Source organism: Rhineura floridana, chromosome 1 (genome assembly GCF_030035675.1).
Source record: "Rhineura floridana isolate rRhiFlo1 chromosome 1, rRhiFlo1.hap2, whole genome shotgun sequence".
In the NCBI taxonomy this organism is placed as follows: Eukaryota; Metazoa; Chordata; class Lepidosauria; order Squamata; family Rhineuridae; genus Rhineura; species Rhineura floridana.
In genome coordinates, this window is record NC_084480.1 from 268,860,850 (window position 1) to 268,882,319 (window position 21,470).

Here is a 21,470-nt window from a genome sequence, read left to right on the forward strand (position 1 = left end):
CCTCATCCTGCATGCGGCACAAGTGAGAGAGTATATAGAAACGGGGGGCAGGCAGGCAATACCAGTTGGCAGGATCAGTTGTCGATCACCCAAGGGCCAGATTTCCAAAGAATACACATTCAGTGCACAGAGCTGTGCTACTTGTACCTGAATTCAGGTCTAAGAGTCCGTTAGTGGAATAACTTGTGTTTGCCTGGTCTAGAGAAAGTAAAGTGAAACAGAAAGGACCAATACAGAAGACTGCTGTTTTAATTCAACTCAGCTCCATCCTAGCCATTACCAGGTAAGATGCTCTGATCCTTCTGGCATAGCTTTTTACATACAACAAATGGCACAACAGAAGAAATGTTGCTATGTCTAAAGCCATGTAAAACCCGAAGGCATTAAAATTTATTAAATGATGCAATAACAGAATTCTTTATTTACAATAGCATTATTTAACATCAAATAAGCAAATAGCATCAGCAAAGCAATATTAACTTGCATAAATGTATTTAAAATTTCTCTGAATATATCTACCTTTGCATAAACTGCTCACACTAGAAATACAAACATCAATGCGGGTGAACAAAGTGATGTTCAGAGTCAATTCAGTCTTGAAAATAAATCACAACCTGAAAACACTGTAAGCTTTCTCCTGAAGAACCATAGTTTATATATTGCTTAGTTTTACCCTTGTATAATCTTTTCATATACACACACTCATACACATCTCAGATGCAACTTCATGAGGAACTGTACAAATAAAACCCACAAATGACAAAAGGAAAAAAGTAAGTCAATGTTTGAAGAAATGTGTCCATCTCTATTCAATGACTGAAAGCTAAGTGATGATACGCTTATTTCAAAATTGTACACAATTCACTATACAAATATAATACATCAGACAGCTATGTAGGAATATACAAGACTTAAAAACAGATCTAAGGCATTATGCTAGATTTTAGCATTTTGAGGTTCTTGCACATAGCTTTACCTGTAGTAAGAAACTGAAAAGATTTTGTTTTAGTCTACAAAGAAACACCAGGGAGAAAATTCTAATTAAAAACCAAAGCCACTACAGTAATTTTCTTTTGTGCAGAGAATGCTTTTGCTCTTAGGCAGCAATACTACCATACAAATACTAGAAAACTTTAAAGTCACACCAACAATTAATGGCTTAAGTTGCATTTCAAAACTGATTGTGTATCTTTGGGTTTTGCAAGTAGAGCTGAACCACCTTTTTCATGTGTTAAGCCCATATGAACTCCATTTTTTAAAAATACAGATTAAAATGCATTGTATAAATGGCAAAAACACTGATTTCAGTTAATAAAGACCAACAGATGGGGGGCATTTTTAAAAAACTTATGACTAACTAGTTAGATGTTGAAAAAGATTCACTTTATTATTTAATGTTATAACGTTACCTAAATTAGTTGAATGGAGCTTTGCCATGTGTAGTTAATTTATATGTGCACTTTTTACTTAAGACATATGAAGTCCTTCATACTCGCTATGAGAGAACACTGATCATGTTCCAACATAAAACCCAGTTGCTATCTCCAGCAACTTTATTGTGTTCTGAATAAGAAATACTGATTATAAAAAAGAAATTTGGCATCTTTCCCTTTGTCTCTAGCAAGATTAATGTAACCAGAAAATGCCTAAACTCATTGTTTTTAATTCAATGAACCCAATATTTTTGTGATGAATTTAAGAAGGAATGGCTGTAATAAAAGTATGGGCAAAAGATTTAACCTTGAACTGGGTCCAATTTAAAGATGACTTATTTGACTACTTTTTCAATTGAAAAATGTTTGAGAAATAATAAAGTGTTTTAAAGGTAAACTAATTCATCTGAAGTAAAAAGTTTTAATTTCTCTAGCTTTAGATTAATTCATACATTTTCTTAACATTATGGAGTTCAGGGCTGAGATATATTATAGATTTCCACCAGATGGCTCAGTTGTCTGAATAGCTATTTTTTGAGTTCACCTGACAAAGTGGTGACTGCTCAGAAGTACGGTTTCTCCCTGTGTATTAGGAGAATTACTCAACAGGAAACAAATGGGTTGAAATGATTTCTATATATTCCTTAACATTTTTTCAGCACTCTATCAAAGTCAGATTCTTTGTATATTTTAATGCTCATCACAAGCAAACAAGATTTCAAGGTAACAAACCTTCTACTCCCAAAGACATGAATTATGATTAAGATAATATAAAATGCATTGCATTTTAAGTAACATCCAAAATTTGAGTTCAGTTATTAAAGTGTGTGGATTGTGGGGAACAGAGAAACAGGAGGTCAAAAAGAATCAGTTTCCTGATATTTTAAGTCCTCAGAAACTGATGCCAGCTTATAATAAAATATTATTCAAACCGCAGCAGGCAACAGTGGGCTGCCGAACAACAGTTTTCTAAGATTTATTAAGAAAGAATATAAACATACAAAAAAGTCAAGAATTGGCTCCTACAATGGCTGCATATAATATAAGGTTAGATAAATGACTTTATGAGCAGAATCGCAAGGTTTAAAAAATGAAGAGTTTCAAGCCTACAAATTAGGTCTAATCAAGGCATTGTGATCCTTTACAAAACACTTTTTCCCCCAGGAGACACACACAGCTATGAAGATATCTAATTTAATACTGAAGTACCTCATTTGGAAATCAACTCCACAACATGTATACCTCACAAAATTATACAATTAAAACACTAAAGTCTTCAACTTAAATTATTGCTTGTTTACATAGAAACTGGTTTAATGTACCTTACAAAATGTCCTCATAGTCCACGCTGCTTCAAAATAATTAGAACACATGATGGTTAACTCCGTAGTGATATCTGCCATAGCTTAAGTAATTATTTTTCCCAGTTGTGGAGATGGGAAAAATCAAAGTTTTATCATTTAAATCAGATGCCTTTAGCTCTAAGATTATGCCTCAATCCTGCCACTTCCATCACCAAAAGATGCACCCTTATTTAAAGGCATTATTCAGCAACTAGTTACCTGCAACCTAGAACTCAGGTAACAAGCCTAGGGATATGAGGAGGTTTAATCATTTCTCTATCTTATAAGAAAAGAAACAGAGAAAGGGCGAGTGAAGGCAGGGGAAAAGGGAAGCTAGCTTCAGTTGATTTTTAGAATGCTGAAATCAATTGAACGGGAACTTAAATTATGTGTTTGACTCATGATTTAATTCAAAGTAACCAAAAAACTTTATAAACAGCCCTCTTACAGGATATTTTAACCTGTTTACAAATGTAAACCTATTCAAAGCTGACTGGTTTTGTTTTCTAGCATGGGATGTTGAGTCACTAGATATCTTTTCCCCAAAACAATTAGATGTCTGTTGTCCACATTTTGTCATTTAGCGCTCTGGAAGTCATCATCCAGTTAACTCCCTACCTCCTGAAGTGGAGGTAATAATATTAAACCACTGATTTCCAGATGGAACTGAATCCTTTGCACTAGACTGTGTAGCTAAGGAAAACAAAGAAAGAGATCAAGATCTAAAACTAAAAACAGAACAGAATGAGAGCATGGTTGGTTTTCCTTAAATACATACATTTAAATACATTCAATCTGACACGGTTTATGAAAACTGGCTATCAACATTTACTTTGCAGGAGAGATCTAAGTTGCACTAAGGTGAATGCAGTGAACAGACTGAGCAACTGTCTGTACGCTAGCTTCAGACTGTCAAAGAAGAGACTGCTCTTCCACCAACAATGGTTTTGATTCAACTCAGAGTGGTGTTGTTCTGTTTGCAGCACTAAACTCTACTTTCTCCAGCAGAACTGACTGGCAGAACAGTTGGGGCAAAACCAAACGTATGCAGCTCTTCAAACTGGCAAGAGGTTTGGGCTGGGGAACCCAAGCCAGTTTAAGAAATGAGCAATCTTCAGGGTCAGCAATATTTCTAGAAGACCAAAAAGAAAGAGGCATTAATAGTAATACTTAACTGAACATCTTTTAAGACAATAGTGCTGGGGGATTTCAATATCTGTACTGATTCCACCTTGTCTGGGCCACCTCAGGATTTCATGGCTGCTGTAACAATCGTGGAATTGTTGTAGTACTTCATGCACCTTACACATCATACCTTAGATCTGGATTTTGTCATAGAGGGATTGGGAAGGATCCAGTGGTGGGGTAATTATCACCCTATTGTCATGGACAGATCACTTCTTGATGAAGTTTGGTTGGCTGTGACTAGCTCTCCTTGCAAGGTTAAAAATCAGTTAAGTTGGTCTACCCCAAGAGATGGATGGAACCTGAGGGATATCTGAATGCTCTGGGGAATTTTTCACGCAGCATGACTGGCACTCCTGCCAAGGCTCTAGTTTTACTGTGGAATGGTGAGATGGAGGCGGCAATCAACAGGATAGCTTCTAAGTGCCTTCTCTGGCCCCAGGGAGTCTGGGAAGCCCCTGGTTTTCAGAGGAGCTTTTGTGAAAGATTTTCAAAACACTTAGAGGGCAAAATCACTTGGATCCTTGATGACACAGTTAGTTCAGGTTCAGTGGATGTCCTGGAAGCACTGCCAATTTGTGAGAAGTTTGTTTTTGCAGCCTGAAGGGGACAGGACATTCATGGCAGCAGGCTGACTATGTGCCCTCTTGATCCCTCCCATCATGGCTGATAAAATCTAGTAGAAGGGGATTGACTTGATGGGTCCAGAGAGTGGTTAATGCCTCATTACGGGCGGGTGTTATAACCACTGCCTTGAAAGAGGTGGTGGTGAGAAGACCCCTCTTGAAAAGGCCTATCCTGGCTCCTGAGATTTTAAATAGCTACTGTTCAGTCTCTAATATTTCATTTTTGAGCAAGGTATTGAGAGGGGTGTGACCAGTCTGCTGCAGGTATACCTGGAAGAATCAGATTATCTAGACCCATTTCAATCTGGCTTCAGGCCTAGTTTTCGCAGTGAAACAGCCTTGATTTGCCCTGACTGATTACCTCTATCGGCATAGAGACAGGAGAAGTGTGACTCTGTTGATTTTTATTTATTATTTACTGAACAGAGCTCAGACAGCGTCCTGGTATACGCCACGGTTGCGGAGCCTGAGACAGGAGGTGAGACGACTAGAGCGCTGGTGGCGGAAATCCTGCTCTGAAGACGATCGGACACTGGTTAGAGCAGCAATAGCTGCCTACCAGGTGGCAACAAAGGCAACAAAGAAAGAATTCTTTGCTGCCTCTATTGCGTCTGCAGAGTGTTGTCCCAGGAGGCTGTTCCAAGTGGTCCGTAGCCTGGTCGGTCCAGTTGCTCAGGAACCCATGGAGCATTCAAAAGCCTCCTGTGACAGATTTGCTAAACACTTTGCCGATAAAATCGAACGACTGAAGAGCATGATTCCGTGCGCCGTGGACACAGGAAGTGAGCCAGAGGCGGTCAGTAGCATTCCGGTCTGATGGGATCGGTTTCAGCCTCTTCCTTCTGAGGAAGTGGACAAGGTGCTCTCTACTGTGAAGCCAACCACTTGTCTGCTAGACCCTTGCCCTTCATGGCTCATTATGAGCTGTAAAGAGAGGCTGAGCGAAGGGATCAGGGTGGTGGTAAATGCATCCTTGGAAGAGGGTGCAATGCCAACAGCCCTCAAGGAGGCAGTAATAAAACCCATTTTGAAAAAGTCCTCCTTGGATCCCCAAGAATTAAATAACTTTCGCCCAGTCTCTAATTTGCCATTCTTGGGCAAGGTGATTGAGTGCGTGGTGGCCAAACAGTTACAGACACACTTGGATGAAGCAGATTATCTTGACCCATTCCAATCGGGCTTCAGGACTGGACATGGAACTGAAACAGCCTTGGTCGCCCTGGTGGATGATATGAGGAGGGCGTTGGATAGAGGAGAATATACCTTCCTCGTCCTCCTCGATCTCTCAGCGGCCTTTGATACCGTTGACCACGGTATCCTTTTAGATTACCTGGGTGGACTGGAGATAGCAGGCACTGTTTTACTGTGGCTCCGTTCCTATCTCTCAGACAGACATCAACGGGTGGCATTGGGGGATGAGGTTTCAGACCCTTGGCCTCTCAATTGCGGAGTGCCACAGGGATCTATCCTCTCCCCCATGCTATTCAATATCTATGTAAAGCCGCTGGGAGCCATCATCAGGAGATTTGGGCTGCAGTGTCACCAATATGCAGATGACACTCAGCTCTATCTCTCGTTTAAGTCCTCACCAGAGTCGGCTGTGGATACCATGACCAAGTGCCTGGATTCCGTAAGTGAATGGATGGGAAGGAATAGGCTGAAACTGAACCCCGACAAGACTGAGGTGTTGCTCGTGGGGGACAAGAGAAGGTTGGGGAATACAGACCTGATGTTTAACGGGGTAAGATTACCCCTGAAAGACCAGGTCCGTAGCCTTGGGGTCATTCTTGACTCCCAGCTGTTTATGGAGGCTCAGGTTTCAGCAGTGAGCCGGGCGGCTTGGTATCAATTACATCTGATACGGAGGCTACAACCCTGCCTTCCTGTACATCTGCTCCCACGGGTGATACATGCCCTGGTCTCCTCTTGCTTAGACTACTGTAATGCGCTCTACGTGGCGTTACCCTTGAAAATGGTCCGGAAATTACAGCTGGTACAGAATGCGGCGGCGCGCTTGATTAAGAACAGCCGTCGCCGTGATCATATCACCCCGGTGTTAGTGGATCTACACTGGTTACCAGTTGTTTACCGGGCCCAATTCAAGGTGTTGGTATTGACCTTTAAAACCCTATACGGTTCTGGCCCAGTTTATGTGAAGGAGCGCCTCCAGCATCACCAATTATGCCGCATGACAAGATCTGCCACACAAGACCTTCTCTCGGTCCCATCAGTTAAAACAGCTAGGCTGGTGCGGACCAGAGGGAGGGCATTTTCAATTGTGGCCCCCACCCTCTGGAACTCCCTTCCTTTCGATCTTCGCCACACCCCCTCCCTGACAGGTTTTCGCCGGGCCTTAAAGACCTGGCTATTCAGGCAGGCCTATGGGGTCTCCGGGGATAGGTCAGTTTCTAATGTTGTTAATGCTGTTTAATTTTAATTATTATATTTCTGGTTATATTGTATTTTATCATGATATTGTATGTCGCCTAGAGTGGCCGTTGATTTGGCCAGATAGGCGACTCACAAATAAAATTTTATTATTATTATTATTACTTATTAAATTTGTATCCTACCCTTCTGCCCAGTAGGAGCCCAGGGTGGCAATTTTCTTCCATCTCTATGTGGCTTTTGACACCATTGACCATGGTGTCCTTCTGCAACAATTCCAAAGGTTGGGAGTTGGAGACACTGTATTACCATTGGAAGGGGATGCCCTATTGGCAGTGCTTCCCTGTTTGTGGAATGCCTGCCTGGGGAGGTGTGCTTGTTTCCCTCATTACTGAGTTTCAGGACACACATATAGACACTCCTGTTTACCCAGACATTTGTTGGCTGAGAGATACTGGTCATGGCAACCATGAAATTAAATATGCTTTTAAATTGCACTGTTTTAAATTGCTGCCCTGGGCTCCTTTGGGATCAAGGGCAGGATACAAATTTAATAAATAATAAATAAATATGATCCAAGGTACTGTGAAAAAATTATTAAGACAGTGATTTGGCTTTCTAAAAATGGCAATTTGCAGAGTTGATTTCACCTTCGTCTCTTCCTCCCTGCAGCCTCCCCATATACCCCCAAAATCTGATCTGAAGGGTCCAAACCCTCAGAGCAGATTTTGAGAATGCATGGGGTTCCAGGGGCAAGCAAGGAAGGAGAAGTCCTGTTATGCAAGTGAGAGTCCATTCTGTTTGCACACAGAAAGCTTTGGATATAACTCACTGAGCACATATGTGTGCCAAAGAAGCTTATTCAAGAATAAATTCACCAGGGAAGTCTTCTCCCATCTCTTGTGACCAGAGAAAATTGCATCTATTTGTATTCTTTAAAAGATTCAAGGTTGGAACATGAATGGTTTCTTACCCGTGATGCATCTCCCTCCTGCTTTATCATATCCATTCCAGGTAGCTGGTTTGGAAAAAGATTGCCTCCTCTCATAGCAGGATCATTAACCTACAGCACGGAGAAGAAGTCAGTCAGGGAAATTAAAGGTGTCTTTTAATGAACTACAATGCAGCCTGCATGCATATACATCTTTCTAGTGATAAAGAAAGCAGCAGAAATAAGACAGCAGTCTTAACATGCATGTGCTCAACCCCACACCCCTCCTTTCCTTACATTGTCATTCTTGTGGACATTTTGCTGACTTGCCCTATTTTGAGTTTGTCACTGTAAGGGGGGGGGGGTTTCTCCAGAGAAAATGTTACCTTGGTAATTCCTGTTGAAATTTTTTAAATTAAACTAAGTACTGGTTACAAGTACAAGGTGGCATTAAAAGCTGCACCATGTAGGTGGGCAATTAAAAAAAAATCTCCCTGAACCAGAAGTAGACGTGTGTGTGCACACGTGTGTGTCAATCAGTGTCCATCCAAGGTCTTGGAGAGGGAACACTTAAGTACAAACCGGTTAACTCAAATTTAAGTTTTCAAAAAGTCTACACACTACTGTAAGTTACAGATAAGCTACATAAACATTTCCTGTAAAAAACCCAGCTCCACATAATAGCTTTTTGTTGCTGTACCCTTCTAACATAGGAACATAAGAAGAGCCTGCTGGATCAGCCCAGTGGCCTGTCTAGTCCAGCATTTTGTTCTCACAGTGGCCAACCAGATGCCCATGGGAAGCCCACAAGCAGGACCTGAGCGCAACACACACACCCTTTTCCTGTGGCTACAGACAACTGGTTTTCAGAAGCATATTGCAGCTGACTATGGTGATAGAGACAGCTATCATGGCTAGCAGCCATTGATAGCCTTATTCTCCATGAATTCATTTAATCTTCTTTTAAAGCCATTCAAGTTGGTAGCCATCAATGCCTCTTGCGGGAGTGAATTCCATAGTTTCACTATGTGTCACATGAAGAAGTAATTTCTTTTGTCTGTCTTGAATCTTCCAACATTCAGCTTCATGAGTTCTAGAGTTATGAGGGAGAAAAACTTTTCTCTATCTATTTTTTCCATGGCATGCATAATTTTATAAGTTTCTGTCATGTCGCCTCTGACTCGCCTTTTCTCTAAACAAAAAAGCCCCAGATGCTGCAGCCTTTCCTCATAGGGGAGTTGCTCCATCCCCTTGATTATTCTGGTTGTCCTTTTCTGAACCTTTTCCAGCTCTACAGTATCCTTTCTGATCACCACTCCTCAAAAAGGAGGTGTCTGAACGTGCACAGTATTCCAAATGCTGCTGCACCATAGAGTTATGCAACGACATTATGATATCAGCAGTTTTATTTTCAATGCCATTCCTAATGATCCCTAGCATGGAATTTGCCTTTTTCACAGCTGCTGCACATTGGGTCAACGTCTTCATTGAGTTATCCACCACGAACCTACGGTCTTGTTCCTGGTCAGTCACAGCCAATTCAGACCCCATGAGTCTATATGTGAAATTAAGATTTTTTGCTCCAATATGCATAACTTTACCCTTGTTTACATTGAACTTCATTTGCCATTTTGCAGCCCATTCACTCAGTTTGGAGAGGTCCTTTGGAGCTCTTCGCAATCCATTTTTGTTTTAACAACCCTGAACAATTTAGTATCATCAGTAAGCTTGGTCACCTCACTGCTCACCTCTAACTCTAGATTATTTATGAACAAGTTAAAAGAACAGGTCCCTACGCCAATCCTTGGGGGACTCCACTTTCTGCAGCTGTCCATTCGGAGAACTGTAAATTTATTCCTACTCTCTGCTTCCTGCTACTTAGCCAATTCCTGATCCACAAGAGGACCTCTCCTCGTATTCCATGACTGCTAAGCTTACTCAGAAGTCTTTGGTGAGGTACCTTGTCAAAAGTCTTCTGAAAGTGTAAGTACACCACGTCCACTAGATCACCTCTATCTATATGCTTGTTGACAGTCTCAAAAAATTCTAATAGCTTAGTGAGACAGGACTTTCCCTTGCAGAAACCATGCTGCCTCTGCTTTAGCAGGACTTGTTCTACTATATGCTTGGTTAATTTGTCTTTGATAATACTTTCTACCAGTTTTCATGGGACAGACGTTAAGCCAACAGGCCTGTCCATCTATATTACTTGAGTTAACACAAGTACTTGAGGTCTCGATGTAAACAGTATATATATTGAAAGAAACAGGCTGAATTCTCCCTAACTGGGGCTCCTACTTGCCTTTTCAAAACAATCCAGTGAAATTACTACAGTATTAGCAATAAATTCTACTAAAAATGTTAAAAGCTTTTTTTTTAATTTCACCAGGGTGAGAGTTCTCACCTGCTCAGGACCCATGGAGGACAACCCTGATGTAGGCACAGAGGTTGCTGAGGTCATGCTGATCTGCCCTGTCATCTGGTTCATATTGTTCATACCGCTTGTGTTGGTCACCATGGATACATTGATGTTCATGTTGTTATTGTACATGCTGGTGTTTGCTTGCTGTCCGAAGTGTGGTGGAGATTGTTGTGAAAACATGCTACAAGATGAAGTACTCATCAGCAAGTAAGAATCAAAATGATCATGTTACAAGTCATTCAGGCCTCAAATATTCCTGAACAGTTCAACGGATTAAAGGATTACTGCATGCTGGGAACACTTTCCTTAAGGAGAGCCTGATATCAGTACACAAAGCACACACCTTTCTCAGCTTGTATAATTAATGGGATTAGGTCTGCAACCCCCCCCCCCCCAATTTGCCAGAATTGGGTTGTGCTACATATAGAGCGTTCTTTCCCAGCTTTTGGATCCCCAGATACTTTTGGACTACAACACCCATGAGTCTCAGCCAGCATGGCCAATGATCAGGAATGATGGGAACTGTAGTCTAGCAACACCAGGGGGCTCAAATGTTGGGAAAGGCTGATACAGCATCTGTAAAAGAGCAGTATCTTGGAGAAGAAACTTTTCCTGTTTATCTTTCACCACCAAGATAAAAAGACAATTAAAATATTCTGAACTGACCTTAGGGCATCTAAACATAGTTGTCATGCTCATTCAAGAGCAGGCAGTCCGCTTGCACAGGTCAAGACTCTCCTCTTCTCCCAGGTGTTTTTTAACAGCATTGAATAGCATGTTTTAAACTTGTGTATTGGTTTTTATGGGTTTTAATTTGGTATGATTTTAAATTTGTATACTTGTTTTTAATTGTTGTAAACCATCAGAGAGCTTCGGCTATGAGGTGGTATATAAAATAAATAAACAGAAACCAGTGCTGTGACATAGATGTGTGTGTATATATATAGACAGATAGATATATCTAAGCGTATATCTCTGTATTAGCTGTCTGTCAGTAGGCAGAAGTTTCAAGGCCCTGCAAAACTAAGTAGTTCAGTTTGTTGTTTTTGTAACAAACAAGATCCTAGAAAACTAAGGAAAACAGCAGTCTTACATGATCACAAGCCAGGATTTACAAATGAAAATTCTTTCAAAAATTTGGTTTCAGTTCTATACATGTTTACCTGGGAGTAAATTCCACAGGACTAACTTCTGTGTAGACAATGCAAAGGTTGGACTACGAGAGTTCACAAGCACGGTTTTTATTTTTAGCCCATGGGTCATAAATACACATTACATGTATTTTATTATTGATTGTCTTTACAAACATACAGTCCTTGGTGGTAATAAGGTGAGTATACAGGAAAAATCTCATCAGAAAGTTAGGAATTCCCATTATGTTTCTGTGGTTACTTGCTTTTTAAAAAATACTTCTATATGATTAAATATATAATCACAGGATTTCTACTAATGAAAAATTTTAGCTTCTTTTCTGTAGTTCTATCTGGCTCATCATGGAATTTCTTACTTGTTAAGGAGAAGTCCCCATAAAAACTTATGTGTAAACTCATCCTATCAAGATATAGCTGGTAAGGCATGGAAGAAAAATCTAAATTATGGGTTATATCCAAAGCTGCTGTTCCACTTGAGCAACAGACAATAGAACTTCCCCTTCCTCTCCCCATGCACTCTCAAAATCTGCTCTAAGGAGCAGATTTTGAGGGGATGTAGGGAGAGGAGATGAAGGGGAAGTTCCATTGTCTGTTGCTCAAGTGGAACAGCAGCTTGCACAAGTGGAGTTGTACAAGTGGAACTCTGCTTATGAAGCATTGGGTACACCCTTGTAGCTCCATGAGAGAATGTACAATTCCTATGACATGTCTCCTCATATAAAACGCATGTATTGTACATCTAGTTTGATTACATTCTTTCTTTCTTTCTTTCTTTCTTTCTTTCCCCATGGCCATTTCCAGTAATGATTCTGGTGTCAGGCAGCAGAGCTGCTGTGTTTTGTGAATGGCCAGGTTCAAAGACTGCACCTGTTTCTTAATGGTCATGGGGAGGCAATCCGTTGTAGAATGGTTGCTGAATAAGGCTATGAATAAGTTACATGACAACAGCCAAAACTGACCTGCTGTGAGTCACAACCAAGTTATAAACTTACCTGTTTCCACCTATATTCCCTTGTGCCCATCCATTCATCTCTGTAGAGGACTGGTAGGCAGGATTGGCCTGAGACTGCTGTATCAAGGGACTCTGGGTATGAGCCATTCTTGGGGACATCAGTGGGCTTTGGGGAGTGGTAGCTCCAGTGAAGCCTTGATCAGGCTGCTGATTTATTCCTGGAAAACAGTACAGGCATTTTAAACATGTTGCACATGGCAGTTTAGATGGCATCGAATGGAATAACCTTTACTATGCATACAGCAGCAGTGGAATCTATGTTAAAGGGACTTTTTTGGACAAGGACAAAACAAAGCCAACTTTTCATTTCTTCTTTTCTGCTGCTTCACCAAATGACATACTGCAGGGTAGTTCTTACCCAACCCCAACACCCTCATTGGCCTGACACCCACATCATGTATTATCACGTGTAGAACCCATTGGCTAAGAAATGTCTGAACAGGCCCATTGTTTCAAAATATTCGAATGATAGTATGATCAAAAAGAAAAATAAGGTTACATATTTTGGAATTGCCACTTAAAACACTTTAAAAAAGCAAAGAGATCTCTAGTTTTAAGCAGACTGGCTTTAAAAAACAGCTTACAAAAATTATCAAGTTTGAACATAACCAGAAGAAGCTAAACATTCACATTTAGTTGACTGAAATATGTTAAAGGACTGGGTAGTTAATAAGCAACACTGAAGAAAATGCATATTAAAGACTAATATAATGATCTTTCTTGAGATACTGAAAGGGAAAATGAGATAAAGTTTACAGTCTTACTTTGTTTTGATCCTGACGTATGACTTCTTAATAAAACTATATTTTTGTGACTTTGTAATAAATGAAACACACTGTCTCACATTTTGAGATTTGTGACAAGTTTAAATAGTACCACCCCCTTCAACATAATTTTCACCATTCCCAGATAATGAGACTCCTCTGGGACACATGCAAATCACTGTAAGAGAAGAACTGTGTTCCACAAGTGGAGAATTTTATGATGGTGAGATGGATGAAAGGTGCTGAAGCAAGTACCATAGTTTGGAGGAAATGGAAATTGCTGGGCATTAGCCTGGGGTATCCGTGGGTTGCTCATTGTTGCTGGTATGCCACCAGAGGCCACCATACTTGGTGTCATATTCATGTTCTGTCCTCGCATCATCAGTGTTCGCTGTTGCACTTGCTGTTGCATCTGTCTATGCCTCAGGTGCTGGCTCAGTATCTCCCTCTGCCTCTGAGCCAGCATCTGTGAATTGATGGGTCCCTTTAGGGAAAACAACAAAAATGTATCAACACATGTGATAAGTAAGTCATTTCCAGGAGCCTGAACAACTATGTTTCTGGCAGTGAACAAAGCTGTTTCATACCAGGTCAGACAGACGATCTGTCCATCTAGCCCTCTATTGCCTATTTGATTACTTCTCAAGCAGAGGTCTCTCTCATCACCAGGTATCAGATCCTTTGTAAAAATTATTTTTAACTTGTGATGCCATGCAAAACAAGTATATTCTCTACCACTGGAATAATAAGTGCTACAAAACACACAACTGTAATTGAAATATCAAAGTGTATATATAACACAAAATAGAGAAAAATACACAATTACAGTTGGCTAAATAAAGTGGTAATTATAGAAATAACCATAACATACATATATACATACTAGTGTGCTGACTGCAGGGATTATAATTTATAGTGTACTATATACAGAATATAGAATATTGACAGGTATCCAGTATATTCCTAAATCCTGTGTTGCTGACAGGGTAGAACTTTGGGCTGAAGACCATCTCCCCATTCAGCAGAATGAGCAGGAGGCCCCCCAAAAGCAGTAGGGCTTGGTTACCACATTTCAAAGTACGTGAAGTAAAACATATTGCCATCTCAAAACAGGGAGCTCTGTCACACAATTAAGTCCAGAGTGTAAAATTACCTAACCACACCACTGCCTAAATCCGATTCTGCACTTGTCACATCTGCAAATCGAACAAAATAAGCCACACTTATCTGAATAACACCCAAATTAAAAATAGCTCCCATGCTTTCTTTCTCAAGTCAAAAATATTCCCAAGTCACACTTTTCAGACAAAAAGTGCAAAACCTCCACAATATACTGAAACAATAAGCAAGTTCAAGTTGCATCTTGTATCTCACAGATTCAGAAGCCTATTGATTAAAAATTCACAGACATGCCCATTTGGGGGAGTGTCTACAGCTGATGTGCTTTCATCTGTTGACACAGCCTGCTGACCCTCTGAAATGTCAGTAAGATCCCCTGGAATGAAAATCTGGCTTTAAAGTTCTCTCAAGAAAAGTTTCTGACATTTCAAGCTCAGTTCAGACATCATGAAACACAGTTTTAAGACTAAGAGAAATCTATGCCATCCTGTTTAGAATATCTGGATTCATTTAAAGACATCTAGCACAAAGATACCTGGAAGGCACTATGTTACCTACCCCTTATTATTAAGGACAAATTAATATATAATAAGAATGGCAGCTTTCAGTTTTCATATGGCCTGCTTAGGGAACATGGGGAAAGAAATCCTCCTTCCCTCCGAAAGTTACACAGAAGCAGTCACAGCAACATACACCTTCTGGTATTGGATGAAGAAGCTTTACAATTTCCTGCTCCACAGATAATCCTGTGACTACAATATTTCTGAAGATGTCTATGGAGGACAGAGCGGAATTAGTCATTTCACCAAAAGCTAGAGCAGAGTTTCACAGTGGCAATGCGTACAATGGTAGAGATGATGGCTCCAATAGTGTCAGTATAATTGAAGAAAAATTATATACTACTAAGCTCACAAAATAGAAAAAAATGTTCTGTACCTGTTCCCTCACCTGTGTAGGTACTCCAGGTCTCAGAGACAGATTCATATTGGAAACATTGCTGATCTGACTTATCAGTGGCTGGCGATTCTAGGACAAAAGGGGGAAAATTAGGGAAAAGGAATCAAACATATAAAGGTGCTATAAGAAAGAATTCTAATTTGATTGCAAGCATTGGCTATACTATTCATTATTAAGGCAATTTGAGAAGATAATGGCTCAGTTCAGGTGTAAGGCCAAACCATTTTTTTTTGTAGTAGATGAATGTGCCTTAGGCTTGTGAGCTCCCTCCTCCCTTGCCTTCCTTCCTCTTTAACAGTGAACTTTAGCAGTGAATGACAGTTAAAATCCAAATTGAACAAACAATGGTTTGGTTGGTTTGGACATAATGGCAAACTATGATCAACACAGAGAGGAAATCTGAATGTGCGTGGGGAAGATGGAGCACGTAAGCCTGACATTATTTGAATCAAGCCAGTGTCTCCTACATGCCTGAATGCAAATCTTTATTGCGCTCCATGTCTTTTTACACATTTGTGATTTGAAGATTCTATTTGACCTTTTGATCATAATAAGCAAGAATGGTTTTGTCTTGCAGCAAAACATGTGGAAGATGATAATTCAGTGTGTCACTCTGCTTCTTTCATGAACTGTAAGTATTTTAATCAGTGGGAGATGTGTACAGCACTGAGTTTGAATAGCTATTAAAGGATAGCAAGCAGAAACATGTAGCATCCCTAGAAAATAACTGCTGAGAAAGATCAATTTGCCACCTTAAGGGTGGGAGTTTTTCTTATGTTTCTGCCATTGTTTTTAAACACACACGTTTGTTCCTGTTTGATACTCGGCCAGAACTCAGAGATGTAAGCATTGAAATACTGCTGGGTATCTGGAAAAAATAAAGAAATGTGTGACCTACACTGCAGCCTGTGTGACAAAAGTGGGTATTAGAAGAGATCTTTATTGTTTTGAACAAGGGTAACAAACCTCAATACTCTAATAAAGCTCAATATGTTGTATTAGGAAACAAAGTCAACGTGTACCATCACACTGGCATTTATTTCAAATGTGAAATCAAGTGTCTTGAGATCCACTGATCCAATGTGCTTCTTTATAACAAGATGCTGGTAAAAGCAACACCAGAGAGCATAAAAACATGAAATACCTGCTGTGCTTGAAGTCTATGCTGCAGTTGTAGCCTCAGCTGATTTGGCTGGTTTTGCACTATGCCAGCAGGACGCAGACCAGGCCTAGGCTGCATTCGCAGTGCTGCATAACCTGGTCGCTGTGCCATTGGGTGAAAGTTTGGGTCCTGCATTGGTGTGTAGTTGCCTTGGGCCATTTGAGCTTGAGATGGATACTGCTGTGTGAAAATGGGTGCCTTCTGTTCAAGGATGATGTTTGATTCCTGACTTGAGAATGGCTCTGGGTCTACAGCTTGGCTCTGCTTAAGAACACAAACATAAACATTTACACGAACATCAAATGTTTAAACATTTATTTAAAAATATGTTTTAAAAAAGCAAAATAGATAAAAAACTGAGTGGTGTGAAGGTATATTTATTTGCTTTAACTCATTCTGAATTTTTATTATTATTTATTAGTATTTGTGACCATTCAGCACTAATTGGGAAAAACTATTTAATGTACGCAGTCCTGATTTGGACACAACAGGAAACCATTGTGTGGACAGGCCATGATGAGTTTGGGACTTGCACACTCTTCTCCTCTTCTTTTCTACTCACAGAGATAAGAAGAAACCACAGTTTGATCCTGGCTTTTCTCACTAACCAAAGTTTAAACAGTTTTCAGAGTTCAGATAGTATAGCATACTGTAGTTTGTATAAAATCTGATACAAAATCTTCTGAAGCCCTCTTTGCAAGTGTGAAAGAGGAGGACAGAGGAGAGTGCATGAGACTGAGGCTCAATGCTGCTGATACATATAGTAGGAAACCATGGTTTCCTGTTACAGTTGTACTGGTAGAGTTTAAGAGCCTCTGCTCTAAAGCAGGGGTTCCCATACTATGGTCCGTGAATATTAGTCAGGTGGCCCATGGCATGTCTGCATTAAATATTCATATTGATTTTTAATTGTATTTTTATTGCCTCTTTAATTTTTTATATTTTATGTTATTGTATTATAATCCGATTTGTATGGAATGCACATTGCAATACAAGAAAATACAATATAAAAAAGGAATTAAAAATTATACAGCATCAAGCACAGCAAATTACGACTACAATAGGCAAAAAAATCATTAAGTGGTCTGCCAAGACCCTCAGCAATTTTCAAGTGGTCTGAGGGGAAAAAAGTTTCTGAACCACTGCTCTAAAGGATTCATACCTTTCTCTCTTTAAATTTTGTCATTTTTCCCCTTTTGGTTCAGTTTGCAGTGATGAATCAGGGACACATTACTACACAAAATACATGATCAGATGTCCAAATGTTCTGATTTTTAAAATTTATTTACAAGAAATTATAGAATGATCTAACACTTTGATCAGAGAAAGGGTGCTTAACTCATATCCCAGTGCCATTTTCTCAGTCAAAAAGAAGCAGCTATTTGCCTTGCTGGAGGAAAAAGAAGAAGAATGTTCTTTTCACTGATATATGTATTTTATGCACATTGTTCCATATTATATTGTGGTAGCCTATGGCTCTGAGCAATAAAGATTTGCTTCATTTCATTTCCCATAATATATGAGCATTTTTTAAAATTTGGAAAAATGTGAATTTTGAAGGGTAGTTGCATTTTAGTTTGTGTATTGTTTTGGGAAATGCAAGCTGTGTACTGCTTCAAGAAGTGTGAACTGAATCACTCCCTCATCCCTAGCCCTAACTTGTTTCCTAGAATAAAACAAAAGGAATTCTTATATGTTTTGCTCCCTCAGTTTCTAAGATCTCCTAAATTGTACTTTGTCCCTCATACATGCAGGGATTTAGGAATGCTTGGTCATATCGCTCCAGAACATCTTTGTTGATGAACTTGACAGGAGAACATGTAAAAGCTTAGTATACATTTTTAATCTGAACTGGGTCAGCAGTGGTACAGAGCATGCAGGGCAGTATTTCTCTCAGAAGCCTTTTGTAAAGCACTTTGTAAGTTGTTTGCCATGCTGAAGCCTTGTCCATCTACTCATGGGGGCAGCCCTGATCTACCACCCTCTGCAGTGACATTACAATAATAAAAACATTATATATTAGGGGTAGGGATGAGGTAAGAGCACTATGCATCACAGAATCATAGAATAGTAGAGCTGAAAGGGGCCCATAAGGCCATTGTTACTTGGGATCCTAGAAGCAATATTATACTGACCATACTTTCTGGTCTGTCAGGCTATAGATAAGTGAGGCAGACTGAGACTACACCACCATTTCAAGTGACATTTGTTTGGAAGCTCTTAAGTCCCCACTTCCTTCTACTCCATGTGTGTAGCAACGGATATGTTGTTCCCATACATGTCGGGTAGGGCCAGGTTATAATCAAAGACATATTTGTCTCTCTGTGACATGGCTTGCCTTGGGACTGGAAGTGAGAGAACATGCAGGACATTCTCAAATTAAATGAAAGGGGACATTATCAAATGTGTTATCACTTTTATAGTGTTAATACATGAAAAGTTATTTATACCTATAGTATCTGGTTAGCATTTAAAGTCCTTATGACGAAGACATCTTACTACTGAAATATCTTCAATAGATACATTTTCAGAAATATTTCATAGCAGCTATACCTGGCTGACTAGTTCTGGTATCCCAAGAGCTCTGTCAATTTCTTCTAGACCGTCAAAATTTCTTAGTGCCATATAAAGCTGGTCGAGGAGAGCCCCTTCATCACTTGGAGATTCTGATGCAGGATGCTGACACAGCAAGTCATCTGGAGAACTCCCAAATGGTTGCCTGAAAAGAAAAACAAGTGCCTTGGTAAGCAGCTATTGAGGAAAGAACTCTCACCATCCAGAAGTGCCGAATTTATTTTGGGAATTTATATATTTTAGGTATGTCAATTTTGTCAAGCAAGTAATTCTAACTGCACCCAACTTTTCTCATAGGTTTTTCTAAACTTTAGGCTCTAAAGCAGGTATGGGGAACCTGTGCCTTCTGTGATGTTGCTGGACTACGAGCCCCATAATCCCTGTTCATTGGCCATGCTGCCTGGGGCTAATGGGAGCTGGAGTCCACCACCATCTGCAAGGCCACAGGATCCCCATTCTTGCTCTAAAGCTTGCTTAGAAATGGGAACACACTTTCTGTAGTCATAATAATCCAAGAGCAACCTAGAGACACAAAACCAAACCATCTTTTCTTAAGTTTTCCACAGTCATAAACCTGAATACAGTTTTACATATTCATTCAGAAGATATGAAGGTGCCATTTTCCCTTTCCAGCCTTTGGCACATGATGACTCTACTTGCCAAACTCAATTGGCGGCCCCCACTCTCTGGAACTCCCTCCCATTCGATCTTTGCCATGCCCCTTCCCTGGATATATTTCGCCGGGCATTAAAAACTTGGCTTTTTGGACAGGCCTTCAGGAATTCTGGGGAGGGCTAACTTTTTTGGGATATTTTATTATCTATTGATCACCCTAACTGATTTCATGCTGCTGTGATTAATGATCGTTCTGATTTTATTGTATTTTATCTGTATTGTATTGTAATTTACTGAATTTTAGTTTGTACGTCGCCTAGAGTGGCTTCAGCCAGATAGGCGACACAAAAATTAAATTTATTATTATTATTAATTAATCTGGGAAATTACAGTACTAAGCCACTGTACTGATTTACACCAATACATTCTGTTCTTATTCATGATGATATATTCTGTTCTGACAGCTTAATTTTGTTACAAGTTATATGATTAATGATAACCCTAATCAGATTATTTGAATTCAGATAACACCAAAACTGACAGTTCCCTTCCTTTTTCTGTACCATATACAGATTACTGCCTGTTCCTGATAACATATAAACAAAAGATAGTGAAATAGAACAGGCTTTGTCATCAGGTGATGAAATCACCTCACGCCTGTGAGAAGAGAATGGTAAATAATAAAAGCCAATTCCTGTGGTAATCACATGCACAGAATAATTATTTAGCTTTTTGATTAATTAGAGCAATAGGAGTAATAAATGGATGGTAAGGGAAACACTCAGTATTAAATGCAAAATTCACAAAATAATGGAGTTTCTGAAATGAAGCAATAAAGCACACTGGTGTTATGCACCACTGGCCTTGTGAAATACCTAATTTTTCTTACTTGCTGGTTTTCTCTTGCAACCCTCTATAGTTGCCTTTCTTCTAATTGATGCAGCAAACATGTCTGGAGAAAAGGAGAATAGAAGTGGCAGGCAAAGGAAAAGTGAAGATCCTTACTTCTACCTGCCACTTTTCTATTGCAAATTGCACTCTCTCTCCTCAGTTACTCAGAAGGGACATTGGTTTTCAGAGTCTTCACTTTCACAAAGGCTTCCACTTAGTTTTCTTTGTTAGTCTGGTGTTATTTTTGTCTTGCTTATATAGTCTTTTTTATTATTATATTTAGATATTGTTTCAGTTCTAAAATTTGCAGCAGGCTTATATGTTGCCTTGGGCTTTTTTGGGGATGGCAGCATATAAACAATGTAAAGTAAATATATACAATGTGTTTTTAAAAGATTGTTTTTAAGGTTAATCTGCCAGATAATCTTGCCTTTTAAAGTAGGAACTAGGTGTGGCAGACAGTTTTCAATTGTCAATAAAAATTAATCTGATTCTGTTTAAATTTATTCCTCTCCCTCATATTCTCCTATGGCACAATACACGGAAAAGATTATTTTCCTCCTGCAGTCCAAATTGCAAAACAGGAGAAAGCAAGCCAAAGTTAAATATCCTATGATCAAAGTTAATGATCGTAGACAATCTGCAGTAGTTTCCTTTGCACAGTCATGCAAAACAAACCAAATTGAAAGATTGCTTGTATATGTCTTGCTATAAAGCCAAGTACCTGTCAGTACACAGAACTAGTTGATATGCCAGTATTACCCCCAAAGATTTTTAAGAGGAGTTCATGGCATAGATTCTAACATTACAAACTGAACATGGCTGAGAACTAGCTAGAGAGATTACTTCTCTCCTTGTGTCAGGATAGAAAATACTGAGATCAGCACAGGCATTAAA

At 39.6% G+C, this 21,470-nt stretch overlaps 1 protein-coding gene across 15 annotated transcripts in view; it reads right to left on the bottom strand.

Annotated features, from left to right (window-relative positions):
• Window positions 1-247: 247 nt before the first annotated feature.
• Window positions 248-21,470, bottom strand: part of NCOA2 (nuclear receptor coactivator 2) — a 211,312-nt gene continuing 190,089 nt past the window's right edge. For 9 of the 15 annotated variants that reach the window (XM_061601025.1, XM_061601004.1, XM_061600977.1 and 6 more), the window contains 8 exons: window positions 19,047-19,212; window positions 16,476-16,757; window positions 15,311-15,400; window positions 13,511-13,739; window positions 12,472-12,649; window positions 10,311-10,509; window positions 7,949-8,038; window positions 249-3,908 (listed from right to left, as the gene is read on the bottom strand). In XM_061601025.1, coding sequence (XP_061457009.1) covers window positions 3,897-3,908; window positions 7,949-8,038; window positions 10,311-10,509; window positions 12,472-12,649; window positions 13,511-13,739; window positions 15,311-15,400; window positions 16,476-16,757; window positions 19,047-19,212 — 1,246 coding nt within the window. In that variant the 3' untranslated portion in view covers window positions 249-3,896. Of the gene's footprint in view, window positions 3,909-7,948; window positions 8,039-10,310; window positions 10,510-12,471; window positions 12,650-13,510; window positions 13,740-15,310; window positions 15,401-16,475; window positions 16,758-19,046; window positions 19,213-21,470 lie in introns of all 15 variants that reach the window. The other 6 variants (XM_061601097.1, XM_061601069.1, XM_061601050.1 and 3 more) reach the window with 6 other exon arrangements.